This window comes from Pelobates fuscus, chromosome 4 (genome assembly GCF_036172605.1).
Source record: "Pelobates fuscus isolate aPelFus1 chromosome 4, aPelFus1.pri, whole genome shotgun sequence".
NCBI lineage: Eukaryota > Metazoa > Chordata > Amphibia > Anura > Pelobatidae > Pelobates > Pelobates fuscus.
Window position 1 is genome coordinate 350,884,943 of NC_086320.1, and position 27,121 is coordinate 350,912,063.

General features: G+C 40.5%; 1 protein-coding gene across 1 annotated transcript in view; it reads left to right on the forward strand.

Annotated features, from left to right (window-relative positions):
• Window positions 1-9,677: 9,677 nt before the first annotated feature.
• Window positions 9,678-27,121, forward strand: part of MYO3A (myosin IIIA) — a 168,731-nt gene continuing 151,287 nt past the window's right edge. The window contains exons 1-2 of the mRNA XM_063453143.1: window positions 9,678-9,736; window positions 15,734-15,916. Coding sequence (XP_063309213.1) covers window positions 15,749-15,916 — 168 coding nt within the window. The 5' untranslated portion in view covers window positions 9,678-9,736; window positions 15,734-15,748. The remainder of the gene's footprint in view (window positions 9,737-15,733; window positions 15,917-27,121) is intronic.

A 27,121-nucleotide genomic window follows, 5' to 3' on the forward strand; every position in this document is an offset into this window, starting at 1 on the left:
CGGTGATGTCCACTCCTCCCCAGGCGGCATCTGCCTTCTGAATTTTAAGATCCAGGAAGTGTGGAGTGCCGCCAGGTATGGAGGCGACTGATTGGCTGGGAGAAGTCTGCTGATATTCTCAGTCAATCAGTCACTCGCCATTCACAAAACTATCTTGGAAAGAAACATATCTTTAATCTAAATTTAATTTAGATGAAGCTGTGTTGGTGCCTGGAGTGTCTCTTTTAGCACTATATTCAGCTAATAAGGTAAGATCAGATTCACACTACCAATGGCAAAAATAGTATTTCTGTTAAAGTAAAGCACAAAAAATAAAATATTGAAAAGAATATTGCAAAGTATGAGAAATTTACCATTTCCAAAATATGTGAAATACATGATAAGCTGTAGAATTACAACTGAGAGTTGTAGACAAGTTAGACCAGATAGACTGATGAGGAGATATATGGAAAGTTGATAAAGACTCCTAAGGACATGTGATTAGAGAAAGAATGATGTTAGGAATATATATTGATATCTGTGTTAGCTTGGTCTCAGGATTGCACTAGTTTTATCTTTTTATCCTGGAAGGAATTGTTTGTCAGGAAATTTAGAGCTCACTGTACTTCAATAAAAAGTTAACTTTATGCATTGTAGGGGACATTAAAGGTAGATTCAGGGCTATGAGCAGTCTGAATATACCTTCTGGTGATTTTATTTTGACTGTTACTATTTTTCAATCTAAGAGAAAATGCCTCCGTACGATATATTTGTTTCTCTAGACTAGAGACTAACTTCAATGAAGAAATATTTCTCAGATTGAAAACTTTGCACAAGGTGCATATTAAAGAAAAAAAGCAAATACTTTTATAACTCTCTCTGATGGCCCTCATAAACTCTCATTTAATTTTATATTCAATAAATAGTATTCTAAATCCAAGTTATGCTATGTCCTCTCTCAGATTCATTAAGTAATCAATTGGCCTTGAGTGAGATTTTTAATATTCCAAATATTCCACGTCTCATATTGGTAGTGGGAGGAAGGTGGGTGGGGATGTTGCTGGTTAGTGGACGTGTACTGTGCACAATAAGCTTCTCAAGCAATGTGCCCATCTACGAAAAACTTTGTCCTAGGACGGATGTGCCAAAAGGGCAAACTATTACATGCACTGAGAACTATTCTTGTGTATGGGCTTAAATCCATTAATATTTAACTGCACTGTGAGATACTCAGTCATGCACCCACAATGTACATTTCCTCAGTCGTCCCAACACCAGGTGGAAGAGGCTGTTGGGTTATTGGGTGTTACTTGGCAACACCATGAATTTAGCAGTTGCTTTGATACTGTACTTTTGTGAAAGGTCATTGTTTGTTATGTTGTTCTCTATTTTTATGTATATTTAACTTGGTTTTGAGGATTTATTTACTTGTGACAGGGTCTCTAAAGTGTTTGGTAAGACTAGTTAAGTCAGATAAACAATACTCCTCGGATCCCTTTGAAGGTGGGATAATCTGCTCTCAACTTTGTCACTTCATACTTTATATGAAAATTTAACAATTCTGGTGAGCTACTTAAAAAGGAATAACTGGGGGCGGGGCCGGGCCGCCGAACTGAACAGCAGCCATCTTTCTCAGCTCCGGTCCCCGCTCTGTAAAAACAAAGTAATAGGGCCAAAAGAGCCCAACTACCGGCTAGATTCCGCTACACTCATCTGTGGGAACACTTCAGTAGTCGGAAGATCCCGGCCCCGGAGCTGTAACACCGAAAGATCGGGCCCGCCGGCACATCAGGCCTACCTCCACGCTTTACTACGACGACAAGCAACACGCAACAGAGGAGGAAGAGGCCGATCCGCTCTAAAGCATCCACATGGCCCTGCAAGGCATGTAACTTACGGCAGACGGGGACCCGGCCCGGCCCCGCTCCCCCCCCTTCTTTTTTCCCGGACGGTGGGGGGCACAAAAGCCAGACGGCTGGAACTGATCGGAAGCTTGGCCGCAACCTGACTCACAGCCAAAGATGGAGCTCTCCCTGACCTACCTATCACATGTGCATAAAGACGGGAGGTGACGGTGTGCGGGATGGCACTCACGTGTGGGGTTGCAGCGCGGGGGCCTCGGGCCCCGGGGAGCTGATGACCCGGAAAGGAGCCACCCAGAAAGCCTACCCACTGGAGGCATGCTGCCCTCGACCTCTAGGTTTGTGGGGGGCCTGGAAGGACTTGTCCCCAAAGCCGTGAGTCCTGTGGAGCCAGTCTGTGTGGAGCGATGGTATACCGGTGACCGTGAGTGAAACGCGGCAGATCCAAGTATGTGGCCGGAGCTGGGAGAGACATTGGAGGGGGTGATGCCTCAATGAGCCTCTGAAGGTGCAGGGGAGGTGCAGGAGATGGATGGGCCATGGTCCCTAAGGGGGGGGGGGCCCAGTGGACTGTTTCACTCTCCGAGTGCCCACTTCACCACAGGATGCTCTGTTGGGGGGTTAGGACTTAAAGGGGGAACTGGAAGGGGGTCCTGGTGCCTCTGGGGGCAGAGACTGCCGTGCTGCTGACAGCCTACCTTTGTTTGCCAACTTCTGTACACCAGAGACTGCCGTATCTGAATGGGATGAACGGGGGAAGACTTTCTTGCATTGTTTTAACGGCTCTTAAGTTCCCCTACTACTTGAGATTGGGGTATCTTGTTATAATCGGTTGAGCGAGCATTCGCTTACTACAGTTGAATAGTTTAACCGCTCTATATAATCTCGTTATAAAAATGAATACGCTGTTAACGCTACAGTGACCGCATGGGCGTAAGCTTACTGCTGTTATATATGGCCTATCGCTTGCACACAGCACACAGATACGAGCTAAGATACACATTGTATGTACGGACGCATTGCATGTATACACCTGACTGTTACGGACTGCCATGCCTGAATGGGGTGGGTGGGGAGACCTGCTCCAGACCTGTATTGCCATCACCTTATTTCCTTCCTTTTATTACTTTACTCCAGGGTGTACTACTATGCCCGGCCGCGCGTGCACGGCACAAGGCCCTTTTAGACCGCTGGGAGACACTCCCACTGGTGCTTAAATGGGGACTTCACGTAGGCCCTTTTTTAAGTCTCCCCCTTCTGGAAGGTGGGGACGACTTTGTTTCAACACTTGACGTGATCTATACCACGCTTTGCACAGTCTTATGTCATTACTGCTCGGCCAAACGTACTTAATTAGGCTCTAAACCAGCATACAGGCAATGATGGACCGAATGGCCCAAACAAACACAAGAAACCTGCGCCACTTGTGGCTAATACATCTTATCTAACGCTTTAAAATTAGACTGCGGTTTCTGCTGACTTAGGCTAACAACCTGAGGAAGTTGACTTAGACCGAGTGGGACATACTAGATAGGCACCTCAAGATGAAACAGGCTCTCTGTTACAACGCCTAAATATACTGTCTGACCATTATAAGCCAACAGCACCCAGCAAACAAACCATGATTAATCCCTGACTTCACGCGACAGAACCTATCACTTATAATCCCACCAAACCAGAACTGCCTGACATAACTGGCTACCAAACCAATGACACGATTTGACACGGCTGTGATATTCGGACCTAAATTACAATAACATATTGAGACCGACATACACCGAGACGTACTCAGATAAACCATGTGCTGTAGCTTCATATTATTTTCTGTTATATTATCAAGTAATGTGCTATATCGTGTAATTGCATAGCTGCATATCACTCTTGATACACATATTTGCCTTTACTGATGTATGTAAAAACTATGCAAATAAACCTTGAATTACAAAAAAAAAAAGGAATAACTAACCCCTGCAGTTTATCAGTTGACAGTCACAGCCAATGAATAATGCACAGAGTTAGTATACATTGTTATGCTAATATGGGAGTATAAACGTTCCACTTTATCACAGCTGTCACAGAAGGTCTGCTGGCACCTAACGCAGTCAGGTAAGTGTCAAACAGTTTGTAAATGGTAATGTGCTGTGCAGTGGTCATGGTGTGTAGACTGCTCATTTAAGTGTGAAATACCTGTTTTTTTTACTTAGATAGGTATACACAGGCACACAGCTTTATGAAGGTCTCTTTCCTCCTCTATATCTCCTATTTCTGCTTTGTGTTCCCATAAGAAATTAAACACCTTTCAAAGGCAGTTGTTTTAGTTATTCCTTGTCAGATATATGATTAACTTAAAATTGTATACATTGTAAATTACAAGAAGGCTGTGACAAACTTCAAGCATACATATTTATTTATTAATTTTCAATTTCTTTCTTCTTAGTTTTTTTTTTTATATTATGGAGAGAGATTTACATTTAAGGCTAATCCCAAGCATCGTGACCGTTTTAATGAATTAAAGTGTTCATGGTGCATTTTGTCTGTATATGTTACGTTTCACTAAAACGTACTGCTCACACAGAAATAATGCACCATCTCTAGACGTGTCATTAGCTAGTCTGGGGCGAGAGTTCTGAACTGCTAATGTGAATTCTGTGCATGAAAAGCATCTGTCATCAGCACACATAGCATGCTGGCGACAGATGAACAATGGCGACACAGACCCCCTCCCCCCACTATGTGCTCATAGTTTAAATCAGCAGTCTTCTGGGGCATGCCTTCTCCTGCAGCAAGGGGGAGTAACATCACCAGAGGAGGATCAAGCTACCAGGAGAACTTGGGCTTTGTGTAGAATCGCAAGGTGAGTTTTTCCTTCCTTCCAAATTCTCCCCATCACCAAAAATGTATTATTATTATTATTATTATTATTATTATTATTATTATAGATAGACAGACAGACAGACAGAATTTTGATGAAGGGAGGAAGGGAAATATAAATCTAACGCAAGTAAAAAAAAGTTAAAGGTGGAAAACTATTGCTTATTATTAATTATGAATCACCATTTACACCTTTGTTGAGAGATGAAACTTCTAACCATCAAAGCAGCCAACACTACGCACCGCTCTGGGCATCTAAGACAATAAAGGTTGTTCTTAATCTGGAAAACATTGCACTTGATGGACCTCAATTAGCACGTTACCATATTACATTATGTCGATGGGTTTTGTCTCTATATTGATTTCCAAACCCATTCATGCTACGCATGTCATTAGCACAATAATTGTTGTGACCTTAGAGGGTTTGATGAGGTTCACAGGCCTATAACTACTTGCAGGAAAATGGCAATCAAACATCTAATCAGACTTGTATGAATATTAAATAATTAAAATGGCAATCACATTAAAGTTCTTCGATATTAGAATTTCTAATAGGGATGGCTACTGTTTACTTTAGTTCCCGTCCTTTCTCTCTTCAGCATTTGAAAACAACTTTAATAATGATAACATTTCAGAACAAATGATCTTCGGGTAAAGTGGACTAACTCACACAATTTAGGCCAAATTAACACAAAGAAAACAACATTTATCAGAATTGGCAATTTTTCCTCAAACTGGGTTTATTTTTCAAATGATGCGACGTTCCATCACAGATAACTGTTTAGGGAATTAACCAATTCTTCTCTTGAATTTACTTATGACTTAATATACAGATCCTCATTGTAAAAACTCGGGTATTTATGCCAGCTTTTTCTTAATGCAATCCTTTTCATTATTTTTTAATATTAGATTCTGATTGGCATATAATAATTATCTGCAATAAAATCAACTTAAAACGGTTTCTTAAAGTAGATGGAAACTTTTTTTTATTTTTTTTTATTTTGCTAATCTTTTACACCTTCATTTTAACACCATGTAAAATTCATATTAAACTTTTATTAAGTTCTGCTTTTGTATGGGTTTTATCTTGGCTAAGGATAGCAATGTGACACATTAGCTGCTTACTCATTATTGCAATTGGCAGCTTTAATATTTTAGCAAGCGGTATCCAGTATCAAATTCCACTGCCTTGAGAAGCTGCACTAATAAAACCAGCTAGCCATGGAATGGACTTTGCTCTTGCACGCTCGTTATCGTCACGTGGTCCCAGAATTAACATGGTTGTTCTCTATAAGTGACATAGAGTCAATGTATCTTCTTAAAATTGATGTTAGTAAAATATATATATATATATATATATATATATATATATATATATATATAAATGAAACCAAGAGGGCCAAAATATACAAAATACACAATCCAGCGCACTCACTTATTCACTAAACAATGATTTCAAATCTTAGAAATTTTAATAATTTTATTTAAAAACACCTCAACTAGGCAAAAAAATAATGGGGGTTTAATTACATTATATGATCATATATTGGGGGGGTTAACGTGCTGCCATTGACTGTAACCAAATTTGCACATAATTCACATTAGCTACCTGGAATTCTTGCTCTGGGCTGGTTAATGACACCCCATATGTTTTGATATTTCTGCTGTTTAGTAGATAACTCCCCTATTTGCTTGCTACCTTTATGTGGAATTCCATATTTAAGGACACAAAATAAGGGAGCTATCTGCCAAACAGCACTATAATTTGGTATTCTTAAAGGGACACTATAGTAACCAGAACAACTACAGCCTTAATGTAGTTGTTCTGGTGAGTATAGTCAGTCCCTGCAGACTTTTTTTTAGTAAACACTGTCTTTTCAGAGAAGGGACACATCTAGTGGCCACTCCTCAGATGGCTACTAGATGTGCTTCCTGGGGCAGTGCTGCACACTGGGCAGCACTGACATTCAGTGTTTCCACCCTCTGCATGGAGACACTGAAATTTCCTCATGAAGAGGCATTGATTCAATGCATCATTATGAGGAGGTGCTGATTGGACATTTCCTATGGGAAAGCATTAGATTGGCTGGGAGCATCACTTTTGATGATGTCAGCTAAGAAAGCAGGTCAGGGGCTGAGCCAGCACCAGCAGATTGGAATAAAGGTAAGATTTTACAAGATTGCCATATTTAAGGATACCAAATTAGAGAGCTATCTACTAACATATACATGTTTTCATACACACACATAATCACAGACACACATGCACACAATCATGTATGTCTGTGTCATATAGATGAACACATATCGATAAATAATCACAGATGCACACACATACGCACACACATTCATACAGACTCCACTATAGACATACACACACTTACAGACATAGACATACACACAATCACAGACATACACGCACATATACACACAATCACAGACTTAAACACACACATACCACAGATACACACACTTATCTACAGTCATATAGACACACACTTAACCACAGACACACAGCGCATAACCACAGGCATTTATACACATAACCATACACATAAACACTTAAACACATAAACACAGGCAGTACATACACATGATCACAGATGTACACACACATATAAGCACAGACATACACAAACACATAATCACAGACATACACATAAACACAAACCTAATCTCAGACATACACACATACAATCACAGGCACACAATCACATTTCCATACACAATCACAGACCTACTAACACACAATCATAGACACATTCATACATACATTCAAGTATTAAAAGGTCCACCCAGCTTCTTTACTTTTCTCTGGAAGGGCTAGGGTGGATCCTCTCCATGGTGGCCAGTGAGTTGTGATGGGATCACTTTGCTCTTCCTGCAAAGATGTGTTCCCTATAGTAATGCCGATGCTGGGAAGATATCATATCCTGGTTGCCGGCTCACAGAAGGGAGATGTGTAGGAACAGCATATTATACACAGAGCTCCCTCACTTCCCCCAGACATTGAGATATTTGGGAGAGTAGGCACTTGTCATGTGTAGGTGATAGATGCCTACTCTGCCAAGTACATGAAGATGAGGGCACTTCCCCAAGCACTGGCACTCTAGGCTATAAGCCACACAAGTGGGTTTATGAATAATCTAGGAGGGGGCAAATTGCCCCCCTCACCGCCTTTACTTTCTGTTTCTCCATATGTGCTCCATATATGCTGAGTGCTACTGAAGTGCTCTCATATAGGCAAGATGTCCCAATTTATCTTATAGAGGCATGAGCATGTCTAAAGAAGCACTTTACAATAACTAAAGCCTACTGTAGGAATGCTCCAATGCCACCCCACAGTAAGATGTTAAGCTGTTTAGTGTGGTTTGACAACTTCCCTGGGTTCCATCTGCACAGTAGGGGTTAGGTCAGTGCAGCGAATGGAAGCTCATTGCAGGAGCCTCTGGTGGCAATAGAGGAGGCAATGGGTGCCGGACAAGATACAAGTTGAGAAACTATTAAAGAATTTGATGACTTACTCTGAAGAGCACCAGACCACCATGGTGCTCATTTGGTCAGAATAACTAAATTTCTTCAGGATTTGGCTTTAATAAATATTATTATTATTGGTATTTATATAGCACTAACAAATTCCTCAACGCTTTACAATATTATGAATGGGGGGGGGGGGGAATTTACAATAAATGAGACAATTACACAGTGACAAAGGAACAATAGGTAGATGGGGGCCCTGCTCAAATGAGCTTACAGTCTATAAAAATTTTGATTCCGGACAAATTCTGGTCATTTTAACTCAATTCTGCCCATTTAGACAAAATGTTATGTTTTATTAACCCTGAGTGAATAACCGTGATGGAGTCACATTTATATCATTCCTATAGCCATCATTTCACCCTTACTGTCCTTAGATCTATAGCTTGTTTAAGTAGTAACATTCTGCTACTCCATTCCCTCTCACTGTAAGAGGAGATTACTTTCCTGGCTGACAGTAAAATCTCTCTTACTGTAATACCCATCAGTATACTGATGACCTGTCTGCTTAGTCCTTATATCAATATTTAATGAACAGTACAAACCTTATCAGCCCATATGGAATCTCAATCTATACAAAGAGTTTTGCTTACTTGAGAAAAGCTCCCCGTTATAAGATTTATTTGCTAGATGACACACTGTAGCCAATAGTAACCAGAAAGCTGGATCAGAAACTAATCCCTCACTATTGTCAGCTCTTATTAGGCAGACCGTGCTAAACCCTAGAGCACGGTGCACTTACCGTATATATTTATACATGTCTGAGCAAAGAACATACCTTGTGTATATTTATCATTTTACACGTCAGACAGGATAGATTGCACTGGAACAGTTATCGGATCACATTGTTAGCGCTAGAGAATTTTGCTCACCCCTATTCTAAAATTGAGAAAATGGTTGATGTTAATTGAAATATGATTAAATAATATTAATGATTACATATAACTGGGTTTACTTAATGGGTCATGTAGCCTTTTAAAGGACTGTTATGGAATGCACAGAGTATGTTTTGCTTAAAAATTGAGAAATAGTTTAGAAAATATAATAGTGTTTATTTACAAAAAAAGGTAATTAGGAAATTGCAAATATTGAGGAAAAATGAGTGAAAGGCACCATTTAGCAAACTTATTTATTGTTACCTTACATTTGCAGTTCCCTGGTAAATTCCTGGTTTCAAGTATGTTTAAATAGACATGACCTATTAACTTCCTTTGCTGAAAGAGCTTAGTAATACCTTGTAATCTACCACATTCCATTTGAGAATGTGAGGCAGGAAAAGAACATTTTTGGGGGGACAGAGCAGCCTATCTAAGACCTGTGTAGCTTAGTTGACACCAGTTTCACAGTTCACATTGGTCATCAGAATGTTTACCTGTAAAATTTTAATGTTCTGCATGTCAGGAAATAGGCAGATAAAACACAATTCCTGTGCAAGGTAAGCAGGGGATATATACCAGCTTCTCAGATCATATTCTACCTTCATGTAGGTGAGTACCACTGAGATATTACCACTTTTAATGTTGATACAGGGGGTGCATTTCCATCAGACATACAGTTTGCAGTCTGATTCGGCTAATTAATGAATACAATGTGATGTAGCAAGTTGGTTAAAATACATGACAGTCACAATTGGATTTTAACAGACTTGTGTTTCTTCTTTTTATATATATATATTATTCTATGGATGTCTAACCTGTATTCAATGCTTTTTAAGATTCATGAATTTAAGAAATTGTGTTCTAATTGTCTGAATGATGTATATGCCACTTTTATATTTCAAATACAAAAGAATCTTGATTAAAGGGATACTGTTTTTGTTTCCCAGCAACATATAAAATTATTACTGTGTTTTATAACAAACTGTATCAGACTGCACATATACTATTCAATCACCAGAGTGAATTGTGATTATATTTGTATACTACACATACTATTTCTAGTACATTTTATTCATATTATGTTAATATATATTATTTATTCCTATGTGGTAAACATATAGCCACAAAAACTGATTCTGCTGCAGAACAAAGTGATGTGAAAGTGCTTAATGATTAGTTAATAGTTTAAGTTAAGTTAATTTTTGAATATTTTCTTTCGATTACATAATTCCTGAGTATGCATTGTTTAGTATGTGTTCCTAACACCTGCCTCCTCCTCTAATTTGCGGTTGGATGTGGTTTGGCAGAGCTGGGAAGCTGAATCCATTGTAGCAAGTTTAAAGGGTTGAGGATCTGAATATGTCTTTTTAGAATTATTGCCCTGCTGGTCACTTTGTACAGTTTGTGTGCACTTTTTACATCATGTCAGCAGGATGGTGTTAAAGCTGGAGGATATAGCTGCTAACTGTCCTAGATTTTCAGATTGTCAGGAATGTGTTTGTTTTTCCAGGTACATTAACCAACTGTCCCAATAATATATGTGAATATTATTATTATTTATTTGTTAATCATACAAGTCTATTGTCTTCTTGGCTGGTTAGATTAATGAAGCTCTTAATAAAACATGTCTTTGGCACTTGTATAATTGCAGTGTAGAATTATTGCAGGGTAAAATGTAAAGGGATATAATAAGTACAATAACAACGTCTCCATTCTTAGGTTACGCTGGACAGAGATCTTGGCTGTTCTTGTAGGTGTTAGGTAGTTTATTGCTGAAATTATTTACAAAATGTCGATGTTATTGGATGGCACGAGCATGTATGTGGTACATATGATCCACTTACTTTTACTGTAAGTAAAAGAAGGGATGGGAAGTGAAAGATTCCAAAGGTCAAGGAGGAGATCCCTCCTGCCCCAGATGCGTTTGTTAACCCCCAGAGAAACCAAGCAAACTACAGGAGAAGGAGACACGAAGACGATCCTTGAGGATAATAAAAGTCTCCACCCAAGGTGACCAAATGTTTCATTTTCGGTAGTTTCATGGACTGATACTGTGAGCTTCAATGAGTTTGTGCGCATAACGTGGCAAATAGATCTGTGTGTAATGCCTCAAGGTCCTTCCATTAAATAGTTTTACAATTGTATCCAAATGTCATGGAAGACATCCAATAAGATAATGGATAAGCTTTTTAAATTATGTAATATTTTGTCAAATATTTTAATATTCAGATTTTTTTTAAATATATATTTTTAAATATATTTTCTTAAATTATATATATTTTTTTGTTTTGCCAAAAATATTAAATCTTTTGAAACCCCTATCTAAATATATTAATTCAAGGCCTTTAACCCCTTAAGGACACATGACGTGTGTGACACGTCATGATTCCATTTTATTCCAGAAGTTTGGTCCTTAAGGGGTTAATGTTAAATCTGATGCGGAAATACTAATAAAAAGGCATATAAAGACAGGCGAATAGTTCCTGGCGAACATTGCTTGTTCGCGTTCGCCACGGACGGCGAACATATGCGCTGTTCGGTCCGCCCCCTATTCGTCATCATTGAGTAAACTATGACCCTGTACCTCACAGTCAGCAGACACATTCCAGTCAATCAGCAGCAGACCCTCCCTCCCAGACCCTCCAACCTCCTGGACACCAACCATTTTACATTCATTGTGAAGCTGCATTCTTAGTGAGAGGAGGGACAGTGTAGCTGCTGCTGATTTGATAGGGAAATTGATAGCTAGGCTAGTGTATTCAGTGTCCACTACAGTCCTGAAGGACTCATCTGATCTCTGCTGTAAGGACAGCACCCCAATAAGCCCTTTTTAGGGCTAGAACATCAGTCTGCTTTTTTTTTTCTGTGTAATGTAATTGCAGTTGCCAGCCTGTGTGTCAGGCTCACAGCATATACTGTGCCCACTTGCCCAGTGCCACCACTCACTCACTGGTGTCACAATAGCTTGCATTTAAAAAACAAACAAAACTTTTTTGACTGTAATATGAAAGCAGTCAGTTTCCTTCACTAGCGTACGTTTCAGGGCCTGCCCAGTGCCACCACTCACTCACTGGTGTCACAATAGCTTGCATTAAAAAAAAAAAAAAAACTTTTTTGACTGTAATATAATAGCAGTCAGTTTCCTTCACGCGTGTGCTTTTCAGGGCCTGCCAGGGCACAGTGTCACACCAGTACAACTCATATCTGATGTAACAGTAGTGTACATTTACAAAAAAAAAAGCGTATACCGCGTATACTGTGCCCACTTGCCCAGTGCCACCACTCATATCTGGTGTCACAATAGCTTGCATTTAAAAAAAACTAAACTTTTTGGACTGTAATATAATAGCAGTCAGTTTCCTTCACGAGTGTGCGTTTCAGGGCCTGCCCAGTGCCACCACTCACTCATATCTGGTGTTCCAATAGCTTGCATTTAAAAAAAAAAAAACTTTTTGGAATGTAATATAATAGCAGTCAGTTTCCTTCACGTGTGTGCGTTTCAGGGCCTGCCAGGGCACTGTGTCACACCAGTGCAACTCATATCTGGTGTAAGAGTAGTGTACATTTAAAAAAAATATATATATTTTGACTGTAATAGATTGAATAGCAAATAGTTGTCTGCAAGCGTGTGTGTCAGGCCTACAGCGTCTACTCTGCCAACTTCTCCCACTGCACAGTGCCACTCATATCTGTTGTCACAGTAGCTTGCACGCATAGTACAACTAATCGAAAAAAAAATGACAGGCAGAGGCAGGCCACCCCGCAGGGGCCGTCGTGGTGCTGGGATTCCCTTTGGCCCTAGAATAATGCCCAGTGTTCAGAGGCCACGTACCCTGAACTTGAAAAGTTCTGAGGACATAGTTGACTGGCTAACACAGGACACCCAATCTTCTACAGCTTCCGCTCGGAACCTTGACGGATGGATCCCAAAGGGACTGACAGTGGGTGATACATTCGACTAAAAAAGGCCTGATGAGGGGGACGTAACAGGGTGTCGCGGCTGCTGGCCCGCCGCGTGATATTTAAATCCCTAGCTCACCCCAATACCTTGCCCTGTCGTGGTTTCCTGTTCCTGGTTTCCTGAGAGTGCTTTATCATTGTAAATCTGATTTCCTGGTATCCTGATCTTGGCTTTTCCCTGGTTATTCTGAATTCTGGTTTCCCTGACTTGGCTTGTGTAAACGATATTGTGTATTTTCTGGCTTCCTTGACCTCGGCTTTCCCTTTGACCATTCTCTGTCTCTAGCGTATTAGTCCGGCTATTCTAAGTCCGGTTTACGCTCTGTCCTTTTATTTTCCTTTTCTTGCCTATGTATATGTTTACATAGTTTCTGCGTGCTGGACCACACTAGTAGTCGTGACATTGGGATTAAACTGATAAGAATATTACTACTTAACACACCACTCCTATCTGGTGGCACATTAGATTGCACGCGCAGTGCCCCAAATTTGAAGTAGGAGGACCGACCAAGCATCTTTTTCCATCTCCCGCTTCCTAAAATCGATGTCTTATATACACGTCCCCTGATAAGGGATGTAACAGGGATTAAACTGGTAAGAATAGTACTACTTAACACACCACTCCTATCTGGTGGCACCTTAGATTGCACTGCAGTACCCCAAATTTGAAGTAGGAGGACCGACCAAGCATCTTTTTCCATCTCCCGGTTCCTAAAATTGATGCCTTATATACACGTCCCCTTATAGGGTACGTAACAGGGATTAAACTGATAAGAATAGTACTACTTAACACACCACTCCTATCTGGTGGCACATTAGATTGCACGCGCAGTGCCCCAAATTTGAAGTAGGAGGAACAACCAAGCATCTTTTTCCATCTCCCGGTTCCTAAAATCGATGCCTTATATACACGTCCACTGATAGGTGACGTAACAGGGATTAAACTGATAAGTATAGTACTACTTAACACACCACTCCTATCTGATGGCACATTAGATTGCACGCGCAGTGCCCCAAATTTGAAGTAGGAGGACCGACCAAGCATCTTTTTCCATCTCCCGGTTCCTAAAATCGATGCCTTATATACACGTCCCCTGATAGGGGACGTAACAGGGATTAAACTGATAAGAATAGTACTACTTAACACACCACTCCTATCTGGTGGCACATTAGATTGCACGCGCAGTGCCCCAAATTTGAAGTAGAAGGACCGACCAAGCATCTTTTTCCATCTCCCGGTTCCTAAAATTGATGCCATATACACGTCCCCTGATAGGGGACGTAACAGGGATTAAACTGATAGGAATAGTACTACTTAACACACCTTATAATAACGCAGAGAGAGGCAATGCAGAGAGAGGAGTCTGAAGAAGAGGAGTCAGATGAGGAAGGTGGCTTTGAGGAGGTGGAAGACCAAACACAGCAGGCGACCCAGGGGGCTTGTTGTCACCTTTCGGGGACCCTTGGTGTTGTACGTGGCTGGGAGGAGGAAGAGAGACCTTCAATGACATCAGTGAGGACAAGGAACGGGACATGTCTAGCTTGGTATCCAACCTTGTGCAAATGGGGAGTTTGCGGTTGCGCAAATGGACTGTTTGGGGTTGTTTGCGGTGCGTTAAACGGGGAGTTTGGTCTGTCACTGTGAAGCGGGCGTAACCCTTACACTACCTGATCGATACAACATCATACCTGATGTTTTAAAGCACGTTATTCCGAACAATTTAGGAATGTTAGGTGATTTATGCCCTTTATGGATTAAAACCAGACTCTGCATCAACTATGTAATTTTCCATGAGAGTTTTGCCATGGATCCCCCTCCGGCATGCCACAGTCCAGGTGTTAGTCCCCTTGAAACAACTTTTCCATCACTATTGTGGCCAGAAAGAGTCCCTGTGGGTTTTAAAATTTGCCTGCCTATTGAAGTCTATGGCGGTTCGCCCGGTTCGCCTGTTCGCGAATATTTGCGAAAGTTCGCCGTTTGCGAACTGAAAATGTTATGCTCGCGACATCACTACGTGTGGGTGATGTCCCCCAGGTGACTGTCAGGATGGGGTGCTGAAACATTTTTGTTCGTCCCTCTATTTGTTATGTAGCTTGGCAAGATTGCATTGAATTTGAATACCTGACTGTGCAGTAGGATGTACTTGTTTCTGGCTATGATTTTATTAAGATCTTAAGAGCATCAACAGCATGCTGTTCATGGATTTAGGGGAGAGGACATGAAAGGTGGGGGATATATACAGACATATCTCAACCTCTTTGTCAGTGTAGGGTCATCAAGCTTTCCTATGGGCTCAAGTCCAAGGTGATTCTGGGACCTAGTCATATCACAGGACAATGCTAATGGCTGTTTTTAAATTCCAGACGGTCATAATGTTTAGAAAAATAGCTGTTACACTAGATAATTGTCAAAATGCCTACTAAGTACAATAACTCGTTCAGAATTCCCGTACAGTCACTGAACTATTATTTTTATGTCTACTTATTTTTCTTGATTTTTGTCTTTTTATTTACGGTCTCCTGTCAACAATGACCACAATAAATACTCAAACAGCAAGTAGATTCATATGATACCACACATAATTTTATGTCCATCTGCTAGCAAATTATGATAAATGTAATGGCTCATATTTACGTTTTTTTCAGAATGATACCTTAAGGATGCTTTCATTTACTGGAAAATCACTGGTATTCGATGGCTTTCCTGACCCGTCCGAAACGTGGGAGATAATTGAAACCATTGGTAAAGGAACCTATGGCAAAGTTTTTAAAGTAATGCACAAGAAAAATGGGAGCAAAGCTGCAGTCAAAATCCTGGATCCATTTCATGTAGGTTAAATGAATAACCTTTACTTAATTGCCTTGAATTAACATGATGACAGTTTTAGAAAATTAAAGGTTGAGTAAAAATATTTGTAACAAGAATACAGCTCTAATTTATGCACTAGCCTTTTCCAAACTGATATTGACACAATGTGAGATGACAAAATATATTTAGAACAGTGATCAACATGTACCTTTTGCAGTGATCAACATGTACATTTCTTTTACCATGTTTGAAGGAAGTTGACATAGTAGATACAAAATATTTAGTTTATATTTGGGGTAGGCAAGCTTCAGCACTCCATATGTTGTGGACTACAGCTCCCCTGATACTTTGATAGCTGTAAGAGCATTATGAGATATATCCACAACATCTGGAGTGACGATAGTTGCCTACCCTGGTCTATATTTTAATATGTTTCATCATATGGCTGCTTTCCGATATATATAAATACTTCATAGAGATAAATTTGTAAAATAAACTATAAATAAAGAAAATTAACTAGAGTGGAAAAGTCTTGTAAGAATACATAATTTACTAACAATTATCTATCTTCCCTTAATATATGTTCCTCATGGATAACCTTTTATCGGAGAGGTATACAACTTTAATATAGGCCATCTACTCAATTAATTAATGCCCCCTACACCTTATATTTTAAAAAAAAAACTTCTGTGAGAGATACATATTACATATGCCCTCCCCCCATGTTCATAAAAAACATTTATTCATTTCACAATTGGTATTTTCTTCAATACCTAGATTACCCTCTTCACCCCTCCCCGACCATCATTTTCCCCCTCCTCCTAGTAATGACTGTTTACTGCAATAGACATAGCTTTCATAAAATGCCTGAATTGGATACTTTGTGTGTTATTTTGTTATAGTGTATCCTGCCTTATATAATAATAGCTATATTATTGAATGCGCTTGTCATTTTCTTTATACATTATTATATGTTTGATAATGTATGGCCAACACTGTACCGTTTTTCTATGTATTTGTTTTATATGAAAATGCTCTTTAAAAAAATACAAGCAAAAAGGGGGCGTGACTTCCGGCGAACACGGTCGCATGGCTTGAGGGCTCCGCTGAAAACCCGACCTGATCAGCGACTTTAATAGCAAACAATATATAATACTACACCCCGCAGGGTCCACTGACACAGGTGAACACTATGTCACCATCGAAACAGCTCAAAACGACGGAATTTCCGAGAACGAGGAAAAAAGATAGAAAGAGAGATTTCCAAGATGGCGACGAAGAAACAGCTATAATGTTGGACGGTCTTTCTGACCAAGAATCAGCCTCCTCTAAATACTCTGATTCCCCGATTACTGAACGGAGTCCCCATAAAATGCTACAGGAGCTTTGTGCAACGATTAAAGCGGATTTCCAGTGAATAGATGAGGACCTCCGCAAAGAGATCACCAACATAGGTGATAGAACTAGCCACTTGGAGAATAAATCAGAAGAGCTATGCGTAGCCCATAACGAAGTAGTAGACAAACTTCAAAAACTATCTGAGGAAAATGACATGCTGAAATTGAAATTAGCTGACTTGGAGGATAGATCAAGGAGACAAAATGTCAGATTCCGTGGCATACCCGACGATGTCTCTCAGGACGCATTCCCGGCCTACATTCTTTCTATATGTAAGTCACTAGTCCCAGATCTTCCTGACTCTGCTTGGGCCTACGACAGGATGCACAGACTTCCACGACCGGCCCGCCTATCAAATGAGGTCCCTAGAGATGTCATTGTCAAATTTCATTATTATGCACATAAAGACACTCTATTAACGGCAGCAAGAAAATCTCATACACTCCCTGATCCTCACAACAATATTTCATTATTTGCGGATTTACCTGCCGCCACCATGGCTAAACGCAAGGAATTCATTACAATCACGAAAACCTTGCGGAATAATAATGTGCCTTACAAATGGGGATACCCAACAAAGTTGATAGTCTGGCGCCAAGGTAAAACACGAGTAATTACAGAACCAGGAGATGGAATGAAAATACTCACGGGTTAGGGTCTTTGGAATAATGCTGACATCCATCAACCGAATCCAACTGCAACCTACCCAAGAAGAATTCCGTCAGAGTGGCAATTGGCTGGAGCACAAAAGAAGAAATAACAAACAGAGCAAAACCGAGACTGATGGAAGACGTGGAGAAGACATGGGTATACTCACAAAATAATATAGTTAATGCACTGTTTACCTGCAATGTTGAACATTTTTGATCACAGGTTCAAACCTGACGATTATACCTAGCTCATAAAAAAAAAAAATAAAAAAAAATGTAAACTTAGAAACTGTGTTATAAAGCAATACATATTGTACATAGTTCATAGGTAAACCTGCCCTCTATAAGAGTACATTGCTAGGCTGCATGCTGGCATATTATCACATCTATCCATCAATGCGGATACCAACCCTAAAGCTTATCAGTATGAGTTACAGGTCGCTATTGGGGTATATGAAGCTTAAAAGAATAGACAGTAAAGTATAACAATTTTGTTGCATAGAAAGGTATATAGCACAGTGTCTTGTACGTAGGTACGTAAAAGAGGGAGTTACTGTGTTACTGAAGCAACATTGGAAAGCTATACCCAAAAGCTACGATGCAGACACCTTACTAACTTCCCATCGCTTACATGCAATTCGTATATATGCCATGCATCTAGCGATTAGATCACTCGATAGTACACCAAATCGGTAAAACAAAAAGGCACGAAATATGCCTCTGCAATGTTCCGTGCCATGTGTGCTTCACCATGTCTACCCTTCGATCTCTCTCCTTGTCTATCTCCTTGTCTTCCTCCATTCCTCCATCGGATACAAACCCTCTGCTTTCATTTCGTTCTCGTTTCTGTCAAATGTTATGTTATATTATATTTAGTTCTTGAAAATAAACTTGTTTAACCCCTTAAGGACACATGACATGTGTGACATGTCATGATTCCCTTTTATTCCAGAAGTTTGGTCCTTAAGGGGTTAAATATCAGGTCGGTAGGAGTTCACTACCACCCCCCAACTTAGGTCATCTCTGGAAACCACTTATTAGTGCTCTCTAAATGACCTACTTGTATCTTCCTAATGCAGAAGAACAATGTAAATACTTTGGTTACTGTTCTTCCCCCTCTTTCCCTTCCCCCTTGCTCGAGCCCATAAAGACCCACACGAACCGTATGGTCCCCAATTTATTGACGCCCACCAATCATTACAGTCAATGGATAGGTGTAAAATATTTTCACGGATCCAACCACTTTAAGAGTACGTTCATAGGCCCAATGAGCTCTTTATACTATCACATAAAGATACACTTGACACGATAAGATTATGATCCCTAATACAATGAAAATTTGGTCCCTTAACGTTAAGGGCCTTAACAGTCCTTACAAACGCTGACAGGTGCTCAAAGATATGCATACATCCAATGCAGCCATAGCATGTTTGCAAGAGACTCATTTTAGCGCTGCAAACACGCCTCAATTACGCTCCAAAAAATACCCCACAGCATACCACGCTTATGCACCTAAGAAAACTAAAGGAGTGGCTATACTTTTTCACTCGGACTGGTGCTTTACTTTACATAACCAATACTCGGACCAAGCAGGCAGACTGCTGATTTTAGTAGGAGAACTTAATGGAATCCAAATAACAGTGACATCCCTTTAACAAATCTTCCCCCTCCAAATCTTTATACAAAAAATAGCATTGACACGTGAAAAAATCCAACATTTACAAACACAAGAATTTACTAAATACGCTCACAAACTAAAACAGAATCATTGCATCATGGGCAACAAGGCGGGTAAACTGCTTGCCAATAGATTGAAATGTAACTATCTCCAAACAAAAATTCCATACATTACCTCCAAATCTAACGCAAAACTTTATAATCCTATTGACATAGTGAATGAACTTGCAAATTACTACGAAGATCTTTACAACCTTACAAACAACAAAAACACCATTATACCTACACAAGAAGAGGTGTTACGCTATCTATCACATATAGCTCTTCCGCAAATTACACCTCAACAGGACAACCTTCTAACTAAGCCATTTACAGACGAAGAAGTAAAACAAACCATTATGTCTCTTCCTAAACACAAAGCCCCAGGCTCCAATGGACTATCCAATTATTATTATATTAAATTGGAACCTCACCTCACTCCTTACATAACTAATCTATTTAACAAAATAAAAAATACAGGAGAATTCCCACATGAAATGCTAGAAGCATATATCATAACATTGCCCAAACCGAATAAACCGCCTACAATCTGTAGTAATTTGCGACCTATATCATTACTAAATGCGGACGTAAAATTATATGCAAAACTAGTAGCCAATAGGTTAAAATCCCTACTACCCGACTTAGTATCCACAGAACAAGCAGGGTTCGTGCCAGGAAGACAAGTAGGTGATAATACGCATTACTGCTTGGACTTACTAGACTGGGCCCACCAAAAAGGATATAAAGGGGTATTAATGGCCTTAGACGCGGAGAAGGCCTTCGATCGCTTAAATTGGTTATATATGAACAACATCCTAGCAGCATTTAATTTTTCCCCTTCCTTTATAACAAGTATAAAAGCTGTATATGCATCACCATCAGCAAAAGTATTCAATTCAGGCTTTATTTCACGTAGCTTTCAAATAACCAACGGCACTAGACAAGGCTGCCCATTGTCACCCTTAATCTTCATATTATGTCTAGAACCGTTGGTTAGAACAATAAAACAAGACACCTCTCTTCCTGGTATACACACTCCCGCAGGTGAGAAAAAACGTTCTCTTTTTGCAGACGACGTAATGCTCTTCCTCACGAACCCATCGGAAACTATCCCTCATTTACTAGACGCTTTGGCTGAGTATGGTAAAATATCTCTTTACCGGAACAATATAACAAAAACTCAAATTTTCCCGATATGACTAAACCCAGGAACCTTAGAAACCCTACAAGCCACACATTCATTCGACTGGCGTAAATCCTCTATTTCCTACTTAGGTGTCAAAATTACACATACAAGCAGTGGTGTATTTTGGATTTGTGTTGCCCTAGGCACGACTAAATTCGGGCACCCACAATATCTAAATTTAACCCCCCGCCCACCCCCAATTCGTGTCATGGCCATTTTTTGGACTGACAGACACATGCCTTCATTGATACATGCACTGATATACACTCACTGACAGATACACAGTCATTTTTAAACACACTGTTTAACCAACACACACTTTCACTGACAGACACACACTGACACACCCACTCACTGACAGGCACACACTGTCAGATACACATAAAATGACATACACACACTCACAGGCACACCCATTTTAACTCACATACACTCACTCCCTCACAGTAAGGTGGACAGCCCCAGAACACAAGGCAAACAAGGCATTTGTCTGGGAGCTTGGGTGGCATTTTTTGGCGCCCGCCCTGAAAGTGCCGCCCTAGGCAAATGCCTTGTTTGCCTTGTGGTAAATACATCCCTGCATAGAAGAGCACAAATTATTAAGGAAAATTATGAAGTGGTTTTATCCAAGATAATCAAACAAACAGACTCATGGCTCAACACACACATATCCTGGTTAGGTAGGATTAACTCCATTAAAATGATGATCCTGCCCAATATATTATATTTATTTAGGACTCTTCCCATAGCACTCCCCAACTCTCTCATTAATCGATTCCAAATCGCCATCAACGCCCACATTTGGAAGAAAAAAACTCCAAGGGTATCATTCCAGTCCCTATGGCGTCCCATTAGCAAAGGAGGACTTAGCGTTCCCAACGTTAAAAACTACTATAGAGCCACATTATTAGCACAATGCTTAAACATTATGACACGCAAATCCAAACGGGTATGGCTCCAACTTGAGTCCAAATGCGGAAATATTCACTCCCTTCCAGACATGCTATGGACCTCTCCCACATGCCCAATATCTATCAGCTTACCTAACACAAGATTTCTTCTCAAATCATGGAGCGCCTGGAGCTCATCAATATGCCCCTACAATGAACAATTGTTCATAGCACCATTAACGGCTCTTTCATTCATTTCTCCGAACCTCCCAGTTCAACACTGGACTGTCCAAGGTATTACCCACTTACACTTATTATATGATGATAAAGGTCTATTACCTTTTCCAGAACTCCAAGCAATCTTTAAACTTCCACCCCGTGACATTTTCCTTTATTTAAGAGTGAAACATATATTGCAATCTAAAGCAGTACATTATGTAGCCCCAGAATCCCTGAGCAAACTAGGACGTTTATGCCACCCTACACACAAGTCGCTTTCTAATACAAAATTCCTCACATATTGCTATTTAGCGCAATTTGATACCAAGAAGTTCGCCAAGATGCCTTACATGCTAAAATGGGAAGAAGATATGGGTGTGGCATTTCCAGTTTTGGAATGGGAACAGGCCATACACCACACTAAACAGTCTTCCAATTGTGTAACACACTGGGAAGCGTATTTTAAAATTATGATGAGATGGTATATGACCCCTAATAGATTAAGCAAAATGTATACTGATTTAACGCCAAATTGCTGGAGGTGTAAAGCAGCGAAAGGTACTCTAATACATATATTTTGGGAATGTACGAAGCTTCAACCTTATTGGATAACTATACAACTATTACTTCACAAAATAGGAGGCCTAAAATTCCCACTGTCACCAGCCATATATTTTACATTTACTCCCTAACATAGGAGATATACCTTCCAGAGCAGCAGTAATAAATATATTGTTAGCTGCAAAAGTTACCATAGCCGCCCATTGGAAAAGTGACACTAGTCCCAACATCTCAGAAGTGGTTACCAGAGTCAATTCCACATATATCCATGAAAAAGAATGGGCCAAGAGTAGAAACATGCAGAAATTCCTGCTCCAATGGTGTAAGTGGGAGTCTTCTGTACTCACTATGTGAAACACTTATGGTTTTTAACAATCTAGTGTTGGACCAGAAACGTCTATGACATGGCGTTCCCCCTATGTTCTCCGCCAAGAACCACCCCCAAATTAATATACATTTTCTTGTTGTGTAACTATTTTATTCTACCTTATATGACTTATCTACACGTTATTTCATTTTATCTAATACAGCACAAAATACCTTTACGGTTGGGTTTCCCCATTAAATAATTCTCCAAATCAGGGTAGGTACATATAGCTTCCCACAAGCTTGGACCACAAACATGATGAAATATCCCCTTCTCCAAGAATGAACTATGTCCTCGTAGCTCGCCCTCCATTATCTTAGCCCTTCCCTCCTCTCCAAAACACCCAGATAAGCTGTACTGTACACTTTCAGCTTTAATGCCCTCACACCACCAGGGATTTGAACCTTAATGAGACTGGGCTCTGACGGAGTGGTCGAGGAGAGGCTATGCAAACATATATATAGTACCTCAAAGCAACCATGGTCGAATCAGACCCTTTAGGATAGTACCGTATATATACTCGAGTATAAGCCGATTTTTTCAGCACATTTTTTGTGCTGAAAAACCCCAACTCGGCTTATACTCGAGTCAATAGTCTGTATTATGGCAATTTACATTGCCATAATACAGACTGGGGCTGCAGAGATGTTACTTACCTCTCCTGCAGCTCCTGTCAGCTCCCTCCTCCTCCGCGACGTCCGTTCAGCACCTCGGTCAGCTCCCAGTGTAAATCTCGCGAGAGCCACGGCTCTCGCGAGACTTACAGTGTGAGCTGACAGAAGAGCTGAATGGACGGCGCGGAGGAGGAGGGAGCTGACAGGAGAGGTAAGTAACATCTCTGCCAGCCCCCTTCCTCCCCCCCACTGAACTGCCAATGCCACTGGACCACCAGGGAAGGAGAGCCCCCCTCCCTGCCATGTATCAAGCAGGGAGGGGGACGAAAAAAAAATATAATAATAAAAAATATATTAAAATAATTAAAAATAAAAATAAAATTGCCCATCCCCCACGGCTCTGCAACACACACAAACACACACTGCACTCATACACACTGCACTCATACACACACACTGCATTCATACAGACACACTGCATTCATACAGACACACTGCATTCATACACACACTGCACTCATACACACACACGCTGCACTCATACACACGCTGCACTCATACACACGCTGCACTCATACACACACTGCACTCATACACACACACACTGCATTCATACACACACTGCACTCATATACACACACGCTGCACTCATACACACACTGCATTCATACACACACACGCTGCACTCATACACACACGCTGCACTCATACACACACGCTGCACTCATACACACACGCTGCACTCATACACACGCTGCACTCATACACACGCTGCACTCATACACACGCTGCACTCATACACATGCTGCACTCATACACACACGCTGCACTCATACACACACACTGCATTCATACACACACACTGCATTCATACACACACTGTAAAATAAATATTCAATTAATATATATTTTTTAGGATCTAATTTTATTTAGAAATTTACCAGTAGCTGCTGCATTTCCCACCCTAGTCTTATACTCGAGTCAATAAGTTTTCCCAGTTTTTTTGGGTAAAATTAGGGGCCTCGGCTTATATTCGGGTCGGCTTATACTCGAGTATATATGGTACTCAGCTAGGGGTGATTGGGGTAAAATGCAGAAGGCCAAATGGTGTCATATTCCTACCTTGTTTTCAGATCGTTGCACAACTGTCACTGTCATTCGGACATTATAATTCACGTTTATCTACATCTCACCAAGATAATATTTAGAACTAGAACCAACCTAAAGCAAACTGTAATATGTTACACATATCTGGTATGTAATATAGTAATTATATTCATATTGTAATCATCTTATTGTTATAATCATTATTATTGCAATCTTTATTACTGTTAACTCACTTATGGGCGCCATGCCCTCCACTCTGTAACTAATACCTGCACTGTAACTAACTAATACCTGCACTGTTACTAACTAATACCTGCACTGTAACTAACTAATACCTGCACTGTTACTAACTAATACCTGCACTGTAACTAACTAATACCTGCACTGTTACTAACTAATACCTGCACTGTAACTAACTAATACCTGCACTGTTACTAACTAATACCTGCACTGTAACTAACTAATACCTGCACTGTTACTAACTAACACCCGCACTGTTACTAACTAATACCTGCACTGTAACTAACTAACACCTGCACTGTTACTAACTATTTAAAAAAAATGGTCAATAAAAATCAGACATTTAAAAAAAAAAAAAAATACAAGCAAAAACAATATTAAATCCTATATTGAGTACAGTACGAATCATAACTGATAGTGATGTCCCGAACTGTTCGCTGGCGAATAGTTCCTGGCGAACATCGCTTGTTCGCCACGGATGGTGAACACATGCGCTGTTCGGTCCGCCGCCTATTCGCCATCATTGAGTAAACTTTGACCCTGGCCTGTACCTCACAGTCAGCAGACACATTCCAGCCATTCAGCAGCAGACCCTCCCTCCCACACCCTCCCACCTCCTGGACAGCATCCATTTTACATTCATTGTGAAGCTGCATTCTTAGTGAGAGTAGGAACAGTGTAGCTGCTGCTGACTTGATAGGGAAATTGATAGCTAGGCTAGTGTATTCAGTGTCCACTACAGTCCTGAAGGACTCATTTGATCTCTGCTGTAAGGGCAGCACCCCAAAAAGCTCTTTTTAGGGCTAGAACATCAGTCTGCTTTTTTTTTTTTGTGTGTAATGTAATTGCAGTTGCCTGCCTGCCAGCCAGCCTGTGTGTCAGGCTCACAGCATATACTGTGCCAACTTGCCCAGTGCCACCACTCACTCACTGGTGTCACAATAGCTTGCATTTAAAAAAAACAAAACTACACTTTTTTGACTGTAATATAATAGCAGTCAGTTTCCTTTACTAGTGTGTGTTTCAGGGCCTTCCCAGTGCCACCACTCACTCACTGGTGTCACAATAGCTTGCATTTAAAAAAAACAAAACGTTTGGGACTATAATATAATAGCAGTCAGTTTCCTTCACGAGTGTGCGTTTCAGGGCCTGCCAGGGCACAGTGTCACACCAGTGCAACTCATATCTGGTGTAACAGTAGTGTACATTTTTTAAATAAAATACAATTTTGACTGTAATAGATTGAAGAGCAGTTAGTTGTCTGCCAGCGTGTGTGTCAAGCTTGCAGCGTATACTGTGCCCACTTGCCCAGTGCCACCACTCATATCTGGTGTCACAATAGCTTGCATTTAACAAAAAATACTTTTTGGACTGTAATATAATAGCAGTCAGTTTCCTTCACTAGTGTGCGTTTCAGGGCCTGCCAGGGCACAGTGTCACACAAGTGCAACTCATATCTGGTGTAACAGTAGTGTACATTTAAAAAAAAAAAAATTTGACTGTAATAGATTGAATAGCAGTTAGTTGTCTGCCAGCATGTGTGTCAGGCTCACAGCGTATACTGTGCCCACTTGCCCAGTTCCACCACTCACTCACTGGTGTCCCAATAGCTTGCATTTAAAAAAAACTAAACTTTTTTGACTGTAATATAATAGCAGTCAGTTTTTCTTCACGAGTGTGCGTTTCAGGGCCTGCCCAGTGCCACCACTCACTCATATTTGGTGTCCCAATAGCTTGCATTTAATAAAAACTAAACTTTTTTGACTGTAATATAATAGCAGTCAGTTTCCTTCACTAGTGTGCGTTTCAGGGCCTGCCCAGTGCCACCACTCAATCATATCTGGTGTCCCAATAGCTTGCATTTAATAAAAAAAACTTTTTGGACTGTAATATAATAGCAGTCAGTTTCCTTCACGAGTGTGCGTTTCAGGGCCTGCCAGGGCACAGTGTCACACCAGTGCACTCATATCTGTTGTCACAGTAGCTTGCACGCATAGTACCACTAATCGAAAAAAAAATGACAGGCAGAGGCAGGCCACCCCGCAGGGGCCGTCGTGGTCGTGGTTTTGTGATTCCCTTTGGCCCTAGAATAATGCCCAGTGTTCAGAGGCCACGTACCCTGAACTTGAAAAGTTCTGAGGACATAGTTGACTGGCTAACACAGGACACCCAATCTTCTACAGCTTCCGCTCGGAACCTTGATGCCGCCATCACCAACACTAGCACCACAGCCGCTTCACTTGGTAGGTCAGAGGAGTTATTTACACATCAGTT